A 21,472-nucleotide genomic window follows, 5' to 3' on the forward strand; every position below is an offset into this window, starting at 1 on the left:
TGCCCTCCTTTACAGTTTCTCAGCCCCTCCTTTCTCTGCTGTCATAACTTGTATTGTTGTGGTACTTGGAAACCTCCTCCATGGACAGTTTCCACCAAGAGAAAGGCAGAGCCATGTTGTGTAATAGATTCCAGCTCAAATGTCAGGAAGTCTAAGTGAAGGATGCAAGTCCTCTGAATTTGAATAATGAATGTTGTTTATTTTTGTGACATTAGGGCATGTCAGAAATGAATCTGCTGTTTTCACCAGATGCTACTTAACTCCAGATGATACCACACTCAGCAATGGTAGTAATTGTTAGGTGTATTGCAATATAAAGGCAGCAGAATTTGATCCATATGTGTTGTATCAGTATTATTAATAATGATATATCACAGATTCTGTTACAGTTTAGATATTGTGGAGTGAATGAAAGCTATGATATTTTCAACTGTGGTTATATGATAATGAGGGAGTCCAGATTTCTACAGACTTTCCAAATCTTTAATGGCATTCTATTTTTACAATATCGGGTTATGAATTAATAGAATAGAAAGCATTGTCACAGCCTTTAAAACAAATAAATAATTTTCTGTAGAAGAGATCTAGGCTTGGAAATGCTGACCAAAACTGGAAGTAAATTTTTACATACATTTTCTTCCTCTCCTAGTAAACAGAAAACACATTAAGCTCCCCTCATGTATTTGATGTTTGATACTCTCTCCTGACCTGGCAATGTAGAAGAGTGATCTAACATCCAGTTTACAACTACTTAGCTTCAGTAAATCCTTTTAATTTCCAGCAAAGATATTCTGATTTTTTTTCATAACTTTCCTAATGGAAGAAAGCTAAAAGGAATGGAAAGGAAGAGTAAATATGGCTTTGGAGTTACATTTAGTATGAAATGCTCTGGATCAAATGTTCTGATCCATACCACTGTAAATATGAAAAACTCACTGAGTGAATGGATCTACTTTGGTCATACCACAGTAATGAAGACCAGAATTTGACTCTACAGTTTCAAAGTTACAAGTCATTTTGGGTCTTGACATGTGACACCACTAATTTTTCTTTGTGTGTTTTACCTTCTTTATATTTGAAAATACAGGAACTTATGATGGAGTTAAATTAATTAATTAATCGTTTGGTATCTTGAAAGATACTGGAACGCCCAGGTTCCCATCTCACACAGTTCTGATTTTTAAAAAGGGATTTTTGTAGAATTCGCCTTTGCCATTCCAGAAATCCTGGTATTTTTAAGCATTTCTGCTTTGGCCACTGCTGTACAGTCTTTCAGTGGCAGTGAGAACTGCACATGTCTCTCTGAATTCTCCTGAACCAAGGACATAAAGTCGTTGAGCTGTGCACTATAGTCATTAGTGACAAGAGTAGTCCCCTGCAAAAGTAGCAGAGTAGAAATTTGCATTTTGATTGCAGACTGTAGACTTGCGCTGATGAACACAGCCTTCTTTTCACAGTTATCTTGTGGCATCATCTGGCTTGTTCACACCTCTTGCAAGAGGTGGCCTTCAAGCAGCTGTGCAACATGGCCATAAACATCTGTGTTAGGGACCTGCTTTCTGGGTCAGGATCTTGTATTTTGTCAAATTTGCCCTGGCAAACAGAGTTGAGTATTCAAAGCTGATGTCTAGGTTTCTTAAGGAAAATTAACTCCATCCCAAGAACTGGTGAACAGAGCTGTTTGCATGATTCTTATTTATTTCCTTGCCATCTGAAATATTGACATCAAATTGGAAGGATACAGAAGCATTACATCATATAGCATTAATCTACATTTTTCTTTAATTTTTGAGAAACCTATTGGGGAAAGGTAAAATCATATAGGTAAGCTGTTTTATGCACCATAAGGAAGGTCTCATGAATGATTCTTGACCTGTCAATATATGGGTTATATTAATGTTGCCCCATATAAATACAAGCTGAGATCTTAGTTTGTGGACCACACAACATTTCTAGTAATTATTTTAAACTGACTAGTCCTGCTATTTTATGTTTTGTGAATCACAGTTTGTGGAAATAAATAAATAGACAACTGTGGACTATTAGCAGAGTGTTTGTTCTTATTATTTGGAATTTGTGGTTTGAAGATTGTCCTATTATTATTCTGTTTCTTGTCTGGGAGTTTCTTTGCAGCAGAACTACCAGGGAGTAATGAATAATCTTGTTTATGGGTGAATAGTCTCCCAGGCAGCCAGGCAAAGAAAAAACCATTATTCTAAAAAATAATGAAGAATCTGGTAAAAATTATAGAAAAAAGCAAAGGATAAAGGAATGTAGCAGTGGTTGACTTCACAGTGAATTGAAATTTGTACTAATATTTCTAGTGACTGGCTCCACATCACTGGTTGAAATTAATATAGGTACATCAAAGATAGCCGTTGGTTACTAGAAAAAATGTGTGGCAGTTCCTTTAGAATGTTCCTTCAGTATGTGCAGCAATTCCTTCAGAACTGTGTGGAACACCTATAGAAAATACATTATATCCATTAAAATTATTTTTTCAGTATTCAACAGAGAAGTTAGACTAATACCACAGTGTTTTCATGCTATTGAAACTTTTCTTTTGAGACTGTTTAAACATAATTTCTTGAATTTTCCATGTATGTGGACTTTAGGTAAATTCAGGTGTGTACTATAACATTCATTCCCAATGTGTTCGCTTGCAACAAACATTGGATATATGGTTTATGTTTATTAACACAATGATGATCCAGTGAGGAAAGGAAATGAAAAATTGCAAGATGTGAAGAAAAATTTTTAAAGTTCATAAGCATTTTCTTGTGAATGTATTTTAAGAAAGAAGAAGTTATGTGCATTCTAAGCTGACTGAGAAAACAAAGATTGGTTTAACCACAGAGTTGAGTTTTTCATATTTGGCACTGTCAGGAGATGAATAGGATGAGCTATTTAAACTTAACTTTGTTCACATCTGTGCAAATACTTGTTTAAATAGTTAAATATTCACAGACAGTGAATTTTGAACTTTGATATTTGTTGACATGTAAAATGAATAATGGACAATAAATCAGCTGTAGTTAATGCCACTGTGTAGTTCAAAGATGTGAAGTCAGATTTACCAAGCTCATTTCTCAGCTTTAACATAGAAAGTAATTTAAAACTTTGTCTTCCCAATTAAAGTGGTTATGAGTTTGCCAAGATAAAAACTGTGGAATAGTCCAAGTGAAAAAAAAAAAGTCTATTGAAATTCTGTTCCCACTCAAAGAAAAAAAATTAATTTTTCCTAGGAGAAAAGAAATGCATTATGCTAACTGTTTTCTCTCACTGCCTCTATTGAAGTGCTTGTCCATTCAATACTTTGTTCTTTTGCCATGGAGAACTTTTATATATTAAGGCTTTTTGTTGGCTTTACATATGTATGCATGCTTTTTTGTTTGTTTTTAATTTGCATCAATATCAATGCAATAACAGCTCTGGATTTCAATTTTAGATTGTTAGACACTGAGCACAGATGCAATCTTATTGTACTTGGTCTCTAAAGTATAAATTTGCATTTTAACTTGGAAATAATGAAAGACTGCAATTCTGTCCATTTAGTTCTTGCAGGCACAGCAGGTACATTTTTCTTTCTCTAACTTGCATGTGAAATTAGTTTAGCTGCTTCCTTATTCCTTTGTGTCTGAGAAAGCAGTTATGTGTAATCAGAATATATTTTAATGTCAGCATCAGACAATTTTGTGGTAGCAGATTATTAGCAGCTGAATGATTCTGAAAGTTTTGTGCAAACTTTGAAGATCAATTCCACTTCTCAGAAGTCACTCATTAAAATCATGTACAGGAAGTCTCAACCAACAAGGTTCTCAGCATTTGCAGTTGGTGATTTTCAGTGTGTAGTCAAAATCTTATAATAAAAAGCACATTGGATGGGATGAACTCTTACATATTTAAAAATGAATAATCCTATTAAAATAATTATGGTGTAGGAGTAATGTGCAATAAGTCAAAATAGGATACAGCTACTGCTCTGATTAGACATATACTTTTGCAAAGAAATTAAAAGCTTTTTTGGAGGCTGCATACCATAGAGATACAAGATAAATAATTCTTCTTGTTTTTCTTTTTTTTTTTTTTTAACTTTATCAGCTGAACCTGTTGATGTGCTAAAAGCATTAGAATTTCACAATTCTCCAGAAGGAGTAACAAGAACAGCAGGATTTTGCACAAACAGAAGGAATTCAAAAGGATCTGATGTTGCTTTCAGGGTTTCAAAAACTGCACAGCTGAGTGCCCCAACAAAGCAGCTGTACCCAGGTAAGATTGGCAGAAAGCTGTTACTTTTGTACACTACCTTTCTGCATATGTTTTTATGTTCTCTAAAGCATAGCATGTAGTCCAACATCAGTAGCACAAAACACTTTTGTTATCCCCAGAGTTGGGCCTGCATATGAATGGCAGAATGGGCTCTATCCACCAAATAATTCAGTTTTTATTGGCTTCAGTTATAAAGCTCTTCATCAAATTCTGTCACTGCTGGAATTGACTTGTAAGTCATATTACCTGTTCTTTCATTATGCTATCTGATGGAAACCTTATTTAGTGGCTTTGGCAAGGCTCTGCCTGTTTCAGTAGTGCATTTAAGAGCAGTTGTGCGTCCTGGAGTAATGCTGCAGAGGGAGAATGAGTTGTGGTTGGCCATTGCAAAATCATTTCCAGAAGTAACATCTGGTAAGAATTACCTCAGAGTATCTGGGTATTTGGGGGACTAAACAAGGCTAGTTGTGGATAGCTGTGATTCCATCTTCTCTCAAATTTCTCTAAAATAAAATAGTCAAAATTTGGGAAAGATTCTTTTGATGTTACAGGGAGACTTTTATTCTGTTATTTAGCTATCACTTGTCACTTGACTCAAACTGTTGAGAAAAATTATAATAAGACTATTAAAACTCAAAATCTTTGGAGACTTAAATTTTCTATTTTGACCATCATGTAGTGTTAGAGCAAGTCATACAGAATACATATATATTAGAAGTGGCAAAGAAAAAGACTTTCTTTTTTTGGTCCTTTAGAGTAGCAATTGTATAGATATCATTTAGATCCAGAAAAGGGTCAAGCATGCTTTATTTTGTAATAATAATATGTTCCCAGAGCAACATGAGAAACAGCTATACACAGTTCAAGAGTAACTTGCATGTTCCCTTAACTCATCAATTATTGTTGAGGGAAGAAGATCAAAGCAAAATTCACTTAAGATATAATATTTATATTATTTTTCATGCACTTCCTCAGGTTTTAATATATCCTATCAACTAAGTTGAATAGAAAATTTCCTGCTAACCTTTACAGTAGTAAAAAAACAATCAACAGTTTTTTGGAGGTGATTATGGTAATTTATTCCTTTTCAATCTTGTGGTACAAGCATCCTCTCTCCTCACCACAAGAAATCTTCATTTTTCAGATTATTCTTAAAGAAATTTGAGTTGATCATGTCTCTTTTTCTTAGTGCTCTGTAGCAGTGGAAAGACTATAGAGGATATCCAAGATAAGATCAAGCTGTGAGATATCAATTCAGATAAACAGTACACATTTTAATGTGTCCTATCCTTGCTTTCATCTAACTACTGTAACTCATCAGGAGCTACTATATGCAGTAATTTCTCCATCCTCTAAAAAATTTATTTAATTTTATTTACTAACTTCCCAGAATATAATGGATCTTGATTTCACAGACTAGAAGGCATTATATGATTGTACTTTGTAAACTGCTTATATTTTTGTGGTGCTGTTGTTGTACATGCTCTTAGTTTTCTTTTCAAAAGCGTAAAGGAACGATAACCCAGATATATAAAAAGATTTTTCTAGATATTTTCCCTCCAAATCTTATTGTTATCCATAGTTATTGTTCAAATAGAACCATTCCAACTGACAAGAAATTTAAAAGTATTTGAGAAGGCTTTGAAGACTATTCCAGATATATGTCCAAGAATTATATATGCATATAGTTTTATATGTTAGATGCAATTTATATAGTTTTCATGTTAAAATGTCATTTCTTTTTTTATTTGTTCATTAAAAGTTGTGTTTGGAGGAAATTTTCTTCTGATTACCCAAAATAGATTCAAGATAAAACAAAAACATTGGGAATATTATGTCAGAGCAGCAATTACAGAAACTACTGAGCTGAGACACATGACTCGCTTTCAGTCACCTTTCCTAAACAGTTCACTTTCTCCTACATGTTACATGTTTGAAGGCAAGCTGAATTATTAATACCCAGGCAAGCTGAATTGTTACCACTTCCCTTAAGCACTTTCAACGTATCTTTCAGATTAACAGTGCAGATAGGGCAGGTACTCAGTGTTTTGCTAATAGTTTCTTTGGTCTGTGTTGGCAGTCGTCTTCTTTCTTTTCCATTTTTTGTCATCTATTTGCTATGACATTAGAAGGTATAACATACAGTTTAATTTAATGTACTTTACCCTGTCATGAAAAAATTTAACCAGTGACTCACCAGAGTAAATGTTTCCTATCTGTTGAGCTTTGATCCCTTCAAAATAAGATGTGAAAACTATGTATAAACATAGTCTATGTTACTACAATGTTTCAACAAGCTTCCATTAAAAAGTTAGAAAGAAGTAGAAAGCACATAAAGTATTATTGCAGCAGACAAAATAAAAATGTAAGACCAGGGGGTTCTGGTTTTCAAGGGTATTATGTCATTTAAAGAGCAAAGGAAATTCTACACATTTTGTTTACACATTGTAATTCAAGAAGTAAAAATTTGTCTTCAAGGAAGAATCTAGAATCTTTGGAGCTTTCCCACAATACCTGTGTTGAAAATACTCTTCTATTTTCTCTATCAGAAGAAGAAATTCCAAAATCAGAGTTTGATGAATTCTTACATGCTTTAATTCATTCAAAAAACACAAGATATTATTATTAAAACTTGTTCTACGATTATATTAAAATATTTAAGAACATTTTATCCACTCTCCTGCACAGAAAGCTGCAGTTATATTCATTGCCAATGTTATAATTAGATTCTCACCTATTCCTTATATGTCAAATTACAGCTGAAGCCACATGAATCCAGAGCACATTCTGAGTTTTAGAATCTGTCTTACACTTTGTTTGTTATTAAGCCTAAGAGAGTTTTGCATCAAGTGAAATGCAGATTTACCACAAGATTCAACAGGAGAAACACTTCAGTACTTCCTTTATAAACAATATCTACTTTTAATTGTGTTTTAGTTGTGAAGGTGGAAACAGTGTTTGATACGTCATCTCTATTTCAAAAAGAAAGCCTCAGGGAATAAGTGAAAATAAGATTTTTTGATTTTGCTTAAATCTCCCATTGAAGAAAACTAGTTATGTATTTTTTTAATGTTATGCACAATATAATTCCAGAAAGACTCAAATATATATTGTGAGAGAGAAACTAAAATAAATTGTTATCAAGGGCTACTGAAGTACTGGAGAGTCTTCTTTGCTATGGTACAGAGGCTTGTTATGTTGAGTAAACTGTAGTGCACACTTTTAAATTAGAAGGTTGCTAAAGAGAAGATGGATTAAAAAAGCAGTGAAAGTGAAACAACTACCATGGTTCTTTCATACTTTGTGTTATTACAGGAATTCACAATGGATTTGGAGCACCTCTCCTACAAAGACAGGCTGAGAGAGCTGGGCTTGTTCAGTCTGGAGGAGAGAAGGCTCTGAGTATACTCCATTGTGGGAGGGGGGTCTTTCAGTAATCTCTAAGCCTTCAGCAACCTCTTAGGTCTTTCAGTACTTGAAGGGGCTTATAGAAAACAGGGATAGGGACTATTTATGTGGGCAGATAGCGATAGGACAAGGGGGAATGGTTTTAAAGTATAAGAGGAGAGAGTAGTACTGGATGCTATGAAGAAATTCTTTACTCAGAGAGTGATCAGGCACTGGAACAGGTTGTCCACAGAAGTTGTGGATGCCCCAACCCTGAAAGTGTTCAAGGCCAGCTTGAATAGGGCCCTAAGCAACCTGGTCTAGTTTGTGGCATCACCCCCCGTGGCAGGAAGTGGCAGAAGATAAGTTTAAGGTCCCTTTCAACCCAAACCATTCTGTGATTACAAGTTATGTTTTTAAGATTTACCTTTTAAGAATTAAAGTAAGACCAGACAGGAAAAAAAAAAGACACAGAAAATGTTCCTAATTTAATTTTTATGTACTCATTTTTGAGAATTAGAAAAACCTTCAGTTTGTGTGCTGGATCCTATGTGCTTATAGAAAAAATGGAAAAATTGTTTCATCTTTTCTGAATTTAAAGCTGTATATATCACTTTGTTTACAGGTGGAGGTTTTCCAGAAGATTTTTCAATATTAATGACAGTAAAACCTAAAAAGGGCATTCAGTCTTTCCTTTTGTCTATCTACAATGAACAAGGAATTCAGCAAGTAGGCGTTGAAGTTGGTAGATCTCCTGTCTTCCTATTTGAAGACCAAAATGGAAAACCTGCTCCAGAAGACTATCCTCTTTTCAGAACAGTCAACATTGCTGATGGCAAGTAAGTGTAAAATTTTAAAATTAAGAACAAATTGCAGACCACTGTATATGTGATTATCTATTTACAAACAATTTTCTTAAATATTTAAATATGTCAGTAACATAGTTTCTAGCTAGTTGGACTGGTGTAGTACAAAATTAGAGAAGCTTTGCAGCAGAATAGAGTTCCAGCTCCAAATGGTGCATATAGCTATAAATGAAACAAAACACTTAATCTGCCATTTTTATAAATCAAGGGTGAGGAAATATTAATACAAGTTAATCCAACCCAACTAAACCTATGAATATTCTTCCATGCAATATACAAAGAAGCTGTTTTCAAAAAGTCTCAAGGAACAGTCTCACTAAAAGAAATGTCTGGTCCACTTAAAGGTGGTAGGCAGCATGAAGACAAGTTGACAAAACAGCATAGAATTTATTCTATCCAGAGCCAAACCAGCAGATAAATAAAATAGCTTGAGATACCTATGTATAAGGAAATTCTATGTATAAGGAAATCAGGAAAAAATAAGGATTTATACTGAACCCTCAGTAAAGGAATTAATCTCAAATACCTGTTGCATTAGTAATGCAGTTGTTAGTTTTTTGTAGCTTTGTATAAAAGCTATCATTCTCTGGGAATGTCGTTCTAGTGCTTGTAAAAGGACATTCATTCTTTCAAAGGCGTTTTATTTGTTGTGCTGCAGTCCAAGAGGAGCGACCGCAGTCTTCAGAGATGCACAGAAATTCATTTTACTAAAGCAAAAGAAAACAACTCAGCACGGAAGGGCAAAAATTGAACTATAATGAAATATATTTATAAAACAATAAAGAAAAAAAAAAAAAGAAAAAAATTAATTGTCTGCTTGGCCTAGTATTACCAGACAATGAAATTATATGATGATACCTGGACTTGATTCAATTCCCTAACAGAAGGAGTGATTTTAAAAAAGCAGCATTTTTTAAAAGGACTTTTGTTAAATAACAAAGCTTTGACAAAGAATTTAATCTAAAATGTTGATAAACTAGCTAAAATGAAGAAATAAAGACTTACTTAGTTTGGTACAGTTTCCTACACTGAGACTATACAACTTCTAAATCAACTGGAGTCAATCCTAGGCACAGTAAGCTATGATTTTATGCTTTCAGCTTCTACACACTTTCAAAAGATAAGCCAACAATTTTCTTCTGACTCAGCTATATTATGAAGGATCTAGGACAACAATCTTCATCTCAAATGGAGATATATTTAAAAAGTGTGAACAGTGTAATGTGCCTGAGGATGCATGGTCAGTTTGCTTTTATAATGATAGTGTTTAACAGCATTCCAGAGAAAACATGGAATTACAGTTCTGGCTCAGTGATACTGTTTAGCAGTCAGATTCCATTAGCTTCAAGGTGTTCCTTTTGATACACAGACACTCTTTGTAACAATGATCTAAGCTTTCCCTCTGATTTAGGCAACCCTAATGCCACGAATGCCAACTAAAATAATTTGATTCCAGCCTTCCTCTTACCCATCACTACTATGACATATTTTACATTTTTTGCCCTGGTCTATCAAACATTCTTTAACCTTTTGCTCCATGGTGGATTACAGAGTGGTCTGCTTTTGTTCTTAAACATTTGTCATAGCAGAGACGCTCACAAAATTATTGTAGTCTGTCATGATTATTCATAAAGTCTCATAAAGAACATAGTAGAGTTGGGCAAAACATACAAAAATTTATTTTCAAATGTCTCTAAAGTCACTTGTCAGTACTCTGAATCACTTCATTCAATTTTTGGCAAATATTACGTAGCCAAGGCTATTGTTGCAGGAATAGTGCCAAGTATTTATAAATATATTTATCTGGAAAACTATCTATGTTGGAACTGTTTGTATGTATTTGAAAAATCTCTATAGCTATGGAATACCTTTAAATATGTAAAAGAACATGGTAAAATTTTGACAGTTGATCACACAGAAAAAATAGTGAATTGTAAATTGTAAATAATAACCTGCTGGATTAATTATATTTGCACAAGTAATTTGGAAAAATCAAACACATTCATAAAAAAGGATCTGCTGTCAGATTGTTCAATCTATTAAAATGTAAACTGTGCACTGACATCTAATTTGAGTTTGGTAATGTTCTCTGGTTAAAGCTGCAGAGATCAGCTTGAGCTTCACCTTACAGAGGGTGTTCTCAACTGTGGATCAGACCCCTTTGTGCTGAGGGACAGAATATATACAGCAACCAGTCAAAACACATCATACACTTTTGTATGTATAGAAATAAGAAAGAAAAGGAGACATTTTAAATTTTATCTGTGAATTAATTGGTGCATTATCTCCTATAAACTGATTTCATAAGAACATGATGACCTAGTTTTAAAAACATAAATTACAGTCAAATTATATTGGGTTTTTTTAATAGGTGGCATCGAGTAGCTATCAGTGTGGAGAAAAAGAGTGTTACAATGATTGTTGACTGTAACAAAAAAACTACAAAACCACTTGACCGAAGTGACAAAACAGTTGTGGACACCAATGGCATCACTGTCTTTGGAACCAGGATTCTGGATGAAGAAGTTTTTGAGGTACAAATCAATAATGAACAAATGGAAATGAGGTTTTTTTTGTATTGCCTGAGGTGCTTAATGTGAACCAGAATAATCTTTTAGGTCAAATGCTGGTATAATATAGAAACTTTGTTTTATAGAACCTGTTAGGATAGGCTGAAATAAATGAGAACTAAAACAGGGAGGAGTATTGTTGGAAGATTTGGTGCATTTTTCTGTCCTTTTTGTTGTATCTGGAAGGGAGGTGCTTTTTTTGTCTTTCTGCCTAATATTGAGATACCTGAGATATTTGGGAGAATTAATCAGGAAAAGTTGTGTAGTATGATACTGAATCATTTTCTTTCTGTATCTCTTAAACATTTGCAGATACATGTGTGTGCTAACAGTATTTGAGAGCAGGGGAGAAGGACCTGGAAAGTTTCCTGTGCAATATGAATCTGCTATTCTGTTTATCCCACCTATTACTCTTTCCAGTAAATGGAACATACTTTGGCAATAAGGACATATATGTTTCCATCATTTACTGGCCAAGAAGTATATATATGAAGAGTAAAATGTCTTTAAGGAAGCAAGTAAATGCCAATCATGAGGCCTTTCTGGGTAGAATCCTTATGTCAATAATTATTTTTACAGACTAATTATGAAACTTCTTAAATCTACACTACTGTGTTTCTTTTATAGCATTGTTATACAATGGTTGGAACTGAAAAAAATTAAATTAAAAATAAAAAATAAGAAATTACAGATTGGTAGTTATTTAATCTACAGAGCATCTGTGCTCTATAAATGTCCACAGTTTTAATCCTAGCTTTAAGCAGAGCATATGCTTGAGAAACTGCATAGGTATCAAGAGGGGAAATAGGAATTTTGAGTGTAACATTGTGGCATTGTTATCTTTGTTTTCCATGGACATGATGAATTGTGGGCCTTTTGAATACAGAAATTTCTGGGGCGATTTAGTGGATCAAGCAGTATGATATGTTTGGTATTTGCAGCCTAAATCACCTGTACTCCCCAATACAGTTTGCGCATCTGAGGAACATTATTTTCTCTTGGAAGATGAATTCCACAGTTGCCTCTGTCTGGGATGTGACAAGGAATTTTGGTCTCCTAATGGGATAATTACTTTAAATTTTCATTAATATTTCTTTTTTAGGTGAGAAACCAGTTTCCTCAATATTTGTGTTTGACAATAAACTGTCAAAAATGTGGGCAATGTGAATATGTATAAGTAAAAAAGAATTCAGAGAAAAATAAAATTAGATAAACAATTTTTTTTTTTAGTTTTTTCCATGTGATTTTAGTTTATAATAGAAGCTAAAGCTGCAGGGTCTGGCTAGTTCTTGCAAAGTTTGTAGCCTTTTTAAAAGTTTTTGAGCAGGGAAACGCACAATAGATAAATACTGATGATTGGTTTGTTTAACTCAGCACACTGGCTAAATAAAAATATCTGTCTGAAATTTCAGAGGTGCTGAAATAATCGTACATATCTGTTTGTAAATATTTTTTTTATGATATGTGTGTAAAGGGAGATATTTATTTTATCATTTACCTTAAAAGATGGGAAGGGATGTGTTAGAATTCAATTATTTTTTTGTGCAACTGTTGAAAGAGTCAGTAAAGTTGGATGAAGACATAACTTAGCAAATTGAAATTAGCACTTAAATCAGAATTACCAGATTAATTGATGAAAACCAAAAATAACCCTGCATTTTTCTTGAAGTCAAACCTGCATGAAGTCAAAATGTACACAAGCATATAACTTTACAGAATTTGCTGGAATGACTTATAATTACTTTTCTCCAAGGGTGTTGTCACTTGTGGAAGGAGGGAAAAGGAAAGTAGTGGTAGCTGGTTCTCTGCCAGATTTTTTTCTGACATATGGTACACTGACATGGCAAGTCAGTGTTTCAATTCCAGCTGAGACCCACTAAGAAGGAGGCTTTGGACTCACAAAAGAAATTGTGCAGCTGTCTGTAAGGTTAGTTCAGAGGCTGAATCTTAAGATTCAGTACTGAGAACAGCAACATTTCTACCTTTTTTAGCCTCACTGTACATTTCTGAATTTCTTCAGTGATTAGGTTTTCTTACTCACCTGAGTGCACCTCTCTTCTTTTTTATTCAGAGAAATCACCTACAGACTTACAAGGCTGTTCTTGAAATTGGTGGGGGTTTAGATTAAGTCTTAACTCTTACTCAAATTAGAAGCTTGTAATCCTTGCTTTTGGGATAGGTTTCTGCTTTCTTTGTTACTGTACAGCCACCATGAAATAATTTATACCTATATTCCAGTATCTGAATCTGTAGGTAAAAATGTGCATGTTGAAATGAGAATGTACCACAAAGTTTAAAAAAATACTGGGCCATATACATTTTTAATGGATAATAGAATCATAGAATACCCTGAGTTGGAAGGCACCCACAAGGATCATCGAGTCCAGCTCCTGTCCCTGCACAGGACACCCCAGGAGTCATACTATGTGCCTGAGGGCATTGTCCAAATGCTCCTTGAGTTCTGTCAGACTGGTGCTGTGACCACTTCCCTGAGGAGCCTGTCACAGTGCCCAACCACCCTCTGGGTGAACAACCTTTTCCTGATACCCAACCTAAACCTCCTCTGGAACAGCTCCAGGCCATTCCTTCAGTTCCTGTCACTGTCACCACAGAGCAGAGATCAGTGCCTGCCCCTCCTCTTCCCCTCTCAAGGAAGTTGCAGACTGCAATGAGGTATCCTCTGTCTCCTCTTCTCTAGGGTGAACAAGCCAAATGACCTCTGTCCTAAGTCTGGCCAAACAAAACATAATCTAGTTCATGTTGAGTTTATCTACTGTTTTTCTACTCTCTAAACAGCATTCTTTTTGTTTTATTAATAATAAAACCAATATTAGCTACTGGTGCTATAATTTCTAAAGTTTGGTGCTGTTTCCTGAAATTGATCCCTGCTTGAAAGTGTCATGATTGTGTGTTAAATGATCTGTTTTTCTAATTCATGGCAGCTCCGAGTGACTTTTGGTGATTTCCCGGGTCTCCTTGTTAGTATTTCTGTGTTATGAACCCTGCTGTACCTTGAGACCACAACAGTCACTGAAGATACACATAACACAATGTATCTTATTTTGTGGGCAGGAAATTCCAGAAGTTGTCTAGTCATGACATTAGATTTAACTGTTTAAGACATAAAACTCTTTACTACAGACTTCTCATATGACACTTGCACCCTTTGTTAGCTTAAATGTAGGAAGCCCCTAAAAACAATTACCTTTTGCTCAGAGTGTCAGAAGGATTAATATTGTATCCATGCATCACAGAGGTCATCTTATCTTGGGTAATAGTGATATTCTTCTCATAATAAGCCAATGTTTTGGTCATAGGAACAGTGGAGCACTCTTCAGTCTCCTCAAACTGAATGGAAATTTAAAATGTGGAAATAATAACCTGTAGATACATATAATGAACTCTTATTCTTCAGTGACCTACTAGTAGAAGATGATATGGTTTCTTTTCGGTCTTGTACCAAAGTGTGCTGCAGAGCACAACTGCACCAAGCCCCATTGCATCTCTAAGGTTCCATCTCACTCCCATTGAAAGCAGCTATATACAAATGAGTCCAAAACAGGTATTATTACATTATTCTGACCTCCTTATGACTTGATTGTATCTTTTGAAAAAGGAATACTCTTTAAGTCATATTGCTCTAACATATTTGCATGGATCATTCATTTAGAAGCTTCATAACAAATATTGTTCCTGTGAGGAATGTTCCGCACTTTAAAACAATGTTACATCCCCGTGGCTCAAATATTCTTCTTCTTTTCTAATTATGTTATTTTAAGTTTGTAATACAAGATTTAACTAAATTAAATTCTTGACCATTTCCATTTTCTTTTCTTTTATTTTTGTTCTTAATATTAACCTCTGTTTTCTAGACAGTTGTCCTCTGTTCTGATTCTGGCAGTAACACAAGAACATGTTATAAAACACTGGCAAATTTTAAGTGTATACATTTTCATGGGTGTGATATGACCTCATGACATAACTTTTCTATGATGATCAATCATTTCTGAATAAGTAAGCATACTGTGTGTCCAGAGATCAGGTAGATCACTGAAAGAAGTAAAGGACAGATTAGTGTCCTGAGAACATGATAAATTGCTCCCAAATTCACTGGTTTTGTATATCCAAAACACAAAATATCTTTGGTAACTTTACCAACTGGTGCTAAAGCTAAGAGGCATTTTTTTAGTGATGCTGTCAGAAAGATTCTGTTTTAGCTGTAAAAGCAAGAAAAAATTATCTAAAGTGTTTTCTAAATCTAGTGGGCAGATGTGTGTTTTATGTGAGAAAATTCCAATTTGGAATTGCCTGCTGGTCATTCCTGAATATAATTGCTAATCTGAGATTTTATGACATTGTGCTTTTTTAATATGGAAATCAATATGAAGTTAAAAACAAGATAGTGAATTCAGCAAGCACTACACATCAGGTGCATACAAATGATGAGAAGCAAATTATAAACCATAAATGCATCTTAAAATAATAAAATTATGCTGTCTAGAAACTGTATTAATAACTGCCAAATTATGAGACCTTCATTTACACTGCTAAGCCCTTGCTCACTGAAGTGAATCTTTTTGATATCAGCGGAACTAATTTGTAAATGCTTGTTTTTGAAAGACTGTCACAACATTCCTCAAACTCTTATATGTGTCTTTTGAAATTAATGTCTTCTGTGTCTTCAAATACATATTGCAAGAACAGCTGCTTTGTAAGTGCTTGCTGCAAAGAGAATTCCCAAAATGCAAATGAAAAAAAAGGAAAAAAATAAAAATAAAAATAAAAAAGGAAGAAAAAATTAGTTAGATGCTGGAAAATGGCACCTAGTAAAGGAATTTTGAATTGTATCCATTGAAATATGTTTGTAGCTTACATGTTTTATAAATAATAGGGATCTTTTTATTCTTTGCCAGCTTTAAGGATTTGTCACTCCTCATTTAGTACTGTTGGTGTGAACAATCCAAGTTTTTTATAAGTATTTTATAATAACTTAATGACTAACAGAGTATTTATGCAGATATTTCCCTATAGACACATTTTTTTCCTTCAAATCTCCACACATCAGAACAATACCATAGTTTTTAGGCACTTTTTTGGAAACAAGTATAAAAAGACAAAATCTGATGTATAAGACTCTCATTTAAAGCCCATGGAAGCTTTAACAGCACGGAGTTTATAGATCAAATCCCTGCAGTAATACTTGTTAATAAAGGGTTTAGATTTTGATACTAGGCATTACTCTATTCTCGTGAAAAAAGCAATAAAACACTTGTGTACAGCACATGATTCCTGTTTAAAGCAATAGGAATAGCCAAGTGAGCAACTGGAGCATCTGGAGATAGACTGAGTGTCCTGGCAGCAATGTGGGTTAGCCTGCAGTTGAAGATCTGTCCCTCACACATCTGTGTGCATGGGAAGCCCCAGAGTGCAAGTGCAGACAGGAGCAGAATGAGTAGAACTTTACTGACTGCTCAGATTTGCTGTACAGCTAAAGTAGGACAGAGCAGCCAGCCCAAAGTGCCCCCAGCATGGAGTGTGAAAAAGGGGTCCTCAGTATCCTCTGCTTCATACTGCCCTGTGGAGCTGCACCACCAGCTCGTGGACACCCTGCCAAGATTATTGCCACTATAGTAATGCAGTAATGGCTGCTGACCCACTGACTGTCTGTCAGACTAAAAAGAAATGTTTAACATTCCAGGCAAAAATACTTAGAATCAGCCTTTTAGATATCAACACCAGTGGACAATTTGAGCACTGAGAAATAAAAAGGAAAAAAACCAAACACCAAAAAAAAGTAAAGCAAAGAAGACAATTGCTTCATTTCAGAGGCACCTAATAAAAAATCAGGGTTTCTTACAAAAGCTTTCTATTTGGCTTGTTTTGGTTTACTTTATTCTTTTTTTATCTCAAAGAATGGTGATCTGGTGTATATTTTTATAGTATTTCCAAACTTATGTTCAATGAACAAAAGTAAATCCATTTCCCTTTCTTATTTTTGGAAGCAGGAAGGGGAGAGAAGAAGAAGGCAAACTTCTCATAATTCATTGGAATTCAAGTTCATTTTCAAGGAATGTTCCCAAGAAACAAAGGAATGGCCATTTAACAAAACTCTCTGTAATTACCTTTAAAATTAACAACCTGGAATCAAAGAATGCTGCATGCTGTATCAGCTTTAAAAGGTTTAACAGATAGGATTTTTTATCATCTCATTTATTATTGTGTCAGTACATTTCAGTTTTAAATAACAGATGTAAATAAGATTTCAAAAATACATGAAAATGTAAGAGACTTGTAGATCTTTTATCTAGAAAATAGGATGTCCTTGGGCACATGTGCATGCCTGTGTCTATGTACACTTGCTGGTGCATAGGCATTGTAGTAAAATTTAATCTCTCAGCCAAGAATTGCAGTTGACTTTGTGAACAGCTATGTTTGGAAGGTCAAAAATTACAATTGGTATATCAACCTACTTCTTAACCAAGCTGAATTTATCATTCTATAAGCATGGTGTTCAAAGAATCCAGAAGACATTGATTTCTGTGGAAACTTTGACCTGTGCAGTATTCTGCTTTCATAATTTATTGCTTTTACAGTGCTTCAGTCTGGCCGGCTCTAAATATCCTTCTCCAGCTATATTATGCAGTGGGCCTGGGTTATGGAATATTATATCAAAAGCTCCTGGAATTCCTCAATCCCTCAAATCTTTGCAAGAAGATTAAATGAATTCTGCAGCAGGTTTTTCTAAATTCTATAGTAATAATATCTATGCTGTCTAGACTTTTGTTCTTTGGAGTCTATAGCTGTACTGCCACATAACTAATTAGAGAAAGTTGGCACAAATACCCAGGTTGGGATATTTGTGCTGATTTCTGCTGATCTACTGAAAAACTCACTTTGTAATGTCAGGCTTTAGCCATAATATTAAAATTAAAGATATTGATTTTGTTCTTCTAAGTTGATTTAGTGCCAAGCACTGCTTTTGTTTTGCTTTTATCACCATTTATGTAAATATCTTTAAAATCTAATTATTCTTTTAAGCACATAAGACATACTAATGTTATCCAGTGTGAATAGTAAGATGTATTTTGCTAATTCTAACCCTCACACTCTAGTTGTAGAAAGTATTTTTGAACCTCTAGTATATAAATTAATCATTTAAGTAATTGCTGGGGATTTTTTTATTTGTTTGTTTTTTTTGTTTTTTTTTTTTTCCCTGCAGAGCTTTTGAAGTAATGCTTACCTGCTATTCCCTGGACAAAATAACTTTCACCTGGCAGGGTTATTGTTTTATTAAAATTCTTGTAAAAGAGATATCCCTAAATCTGCCCCTGAACTGTTTGAGTTTCTTGCGGAACTAGGGAACAACTAGACCATTCAAATTTTACAGACTTGAAGAAAACAGTGATTTCTGCACTGATTTCTTTGTACAGTGCCCTTACAGCCTTCTATGAATATGTACTTTTGCCATTTTAATGCTGTGGCTGTTGATAGTAGAGGTGTCTTTTTTCAATGATAGGAACTTTTAGGTAATAAATAGACTATAAATGGACTACTTTATGGTTGTAATTCTCTAATGCACCATATTTAGAAAGCATTAGTAAGATTACCTTGTTAGAAGGAAAAGAGACTGTTTCAAGACAGATATCTAAAACTTTTTATGAAGTCAATTAAGGTAATAAGCAGCTATTAGCATTTATTGATATAACAATACTTAGGCCCTTGATGATTTACATCATTGAGAAAATCTGACACCATATCTATCTGGAAATTTTCTTTGTTCCTATTTCTGCTGTGGAATCTAAGGAAGACTCCAAAATTTGGAATCACACATAGCAATTATTACCACGAGACTAACTAAGGCAATTACATGAAGATGTAGCCAAAATTGGAAAGAGCACTTGTTAGTTTACTGCTTTCCTGCAAACTTGGTCTCCATTTCTTTTTTTGGCATTCAACACTGCATTTTTCTAGTGTTGCACTGTTTTCATATCAGCTATTTTTCCAGTGCAGACACCTCACCTTGTGCATTACTGCTTTGAGTTTTTCAGCATGTCCTGAAAGTGTACGAACACATAAATTTTCTTATTCCAGGATGTCACTGTGGTATGTCTGTGAGATTCACAGAGGAATTTTCAATTAATGAATTCAGCACACATTTCTCATTCTTAGCTGGGCTGTTCCTTGTAGCAGAACAGTTGATGTGAGTGAATGTGTGTGCAGTTGTTGCAGCAGGTGGGAGTTCTACTGATTTGAGCTTATTCTTCTTCTAGCTCTCTCACCTGGTTCTCCACATTTGCTCTGGCATGCAACAAAGTGAATAGTTCCTCAATCAAAACAACTCCTTTTAGTACTCTTGGAGGATTCTGTAAAGAATAACTTATTTGGTGGAGTACCTCTTAGAAGAATCCTTCTGTACCATGTTTTCACACTAGGCATAATTGGTGGATGAGATATGGTATCTTGGCTCAGGCAGATTCTGTCATATAACCATAAGGCTGATTCAAAAGTCTCTAATTTTAATTATGACCATATCCCTGAAATAAAGAGGAATGAAAATGTTCATAGATTTTAACTATCTTTATTCCATATTGCAATGAATTATTGAACTGTGCATTGCCTTTGTGAGTTATATGTTGGCTTTAACAACTTAGTGCCTATTTCTATAAAGAATTTAGGATCCAAACGAAATATTACAATTTTAAATTTATTTCCAAAGTACTTGTATGGTTAATGTTATATAGAATACCTTGCTGGATGTTCTCCACTACTTCTGGGCAACTGAGATGTAGCTTTCATCTTTCTTATCTCTAATGAGCAAGTTACATTAAATATCTGACAAACCACTGTTTAAAATACATTGTTTTAAGTGTTATCCAGGAAAAAATAAATTGTTACAAGGGAGAAGTTTATGATTCTCAAAGGTCAACTAGGCTTTTAGAACTTTTTGGGGCAAGTTAAGCAGGCAGTTTGTTATGGGTATTAATATGAAAAAGTGGCTGTGTATACCTCAGCATACATTCTCTGTGTCTGCCTTCTGCTGCCATCCCTCTTACCTCTGACACCAAAGCATGGTGGATGACTGGCTCAGCAGAGACCTGGAATGCTTTACTTCTATAACATGCTAGATAGCAACTTCCAACTTTGAAATTGCCTGAGCAGTCTTTGCCAACAGATGTGGTCATGATATTTTTGTAGAGAAGAACTAGTCTACAGACGATAGGCTTTTGTACTTCCTTTTTTTTCTCTATGCACTCTTCAGAGTACTTTAAGGATGCTCAAGTGTATTTGTACATTTTAATCTATTTTTCTTTCTCCATTTTTGCTCTTTCTCTTGCTTTCATCACTCTACCTCATGAGACTTTCCTCCTGAAATTTTCATATAAGAAAAATGATATGACATATGCATATATGTTTAGATACCTCAGTATTTTTTTACAGGCCAGCTATTGGAATTCTTAATAATCTATAATTCAAAGTTCTCAGGACTTGTGCAGGTAGATCTTTATGTGCTTCACTTATGACTCCAGGTCATGAAATATGACCAGATTATTTGTAGTTTATTTGCAAGGAACTTTATAAAATTCTATTTTGGTCTCACAAAGTCAAGCAGTTAAAATCAAAGAATGTGTTTTTAAAGTCTGATGCAATTCTGTGAAAAATTTTCAAAGAGAAAGAGTATAGATTGTCCAACAAATACCTTAGAATGGTAACTAAATCACAATAATGAAATCTGCACTAATGCCTGTGGAACTTCATGAGCTGGTATGACTGAATTGATCTGAAAGGAAAACTCGAACTATTCTTACAGTACAGCCAATGCTTCACGAAACAAAATACTCAGAGAAACAATTTAATTAGCAAAGACAGAAAATAAAAACACAAAACAGAAAAGGAAAATGAATAGTTTACTGGAAATATTTTCATAGCACATCTTGGAGGAAAAAGAGGGAAATTAACATTTGGGATTCCAAATGTAAAATCAATCGGTTCTTCAGTAAACTTCTCGTACATTTATAGCCAGTAGCAATGTATGTATTCTGTAAAAATGTATGTATTCTGTGTAGGATTTCTGAGGGCCTCCATCTATGTGGAGCCATGACAGGCAGACAGGCGGGGCTGGGAAATACAGTCAATGGATCAGGAACAGCTTTAACCAATTTAGGCACATTTAAGCCAAGTGGTAACAGCATACTGAGTGCTTCTTGCAAACACACAGTCCAACAGAACTCAGTGCCAAAATTCCATGGCATTCAAGACCAGCACAAGGCTCCAGAGTACTGGCTGTATTCCTGGACCTGTGTTCTCTTAGGCTCTCTGACTAAACAGTAGTTTCAGGAGCCTTTTGGGCACGACTCCCGCTGGCTGGCACTCTGCAGACAC

At 34.6% G+C, this 21,472-nt stretch overlaps 1 protein-coding gene across 8 annotated transcripts in view; it reads left to right on the forward strand.

Moving 5' to 3' along the window:
- COL11A1 (collagen type XI alpha 1 chain) overlaps positions 1-21,472 on the forward strand; it is a 159,829-nt gene that overhangs the window by 38,926 nt on the left and 99,431 nt on the right. For all 8 annotated transcript variants that reach the window (XM_068199689.1, XM_068199686.1, XM_068199687.1 and 5 more), the window contains 3 exons: positions 4,102-4,269; positions 8,282-8,495; positions 10,894-11,056. In XM_068199689.1, coding sequence (XP_068055790.1) covers positions 8,314-8,495; positions 10,894-11,056 — 345 coding nt within the window. In that variant the 5' untranslated portion in view covers positions 4,102-4,269; positions 8,282-8,313. The remainder of the gene's footprint in view (positions 1-4,101; positions 4,270-8,281; positions 8,496-10,893; positions 11,057-21,472) is intronic.

The sequence above is a fragment of the Anomalospiza imberbis genome, chromosome 9 (genome assembly GCF_031753505.1).
Source record: "Anomalospiza imberbis isolate Cuckoo-Finch-1a 21T00152 chromosome 9, ASM3175350v1, whole genome shotgun sequence".
In the NCBI taxonomy this organism is placed as follows: Eukaryota; Metazoa; Chordata; class Aves; order Passeriformes; family Viduidae; genus Anomalospiza; species Anomalospiza imberbis.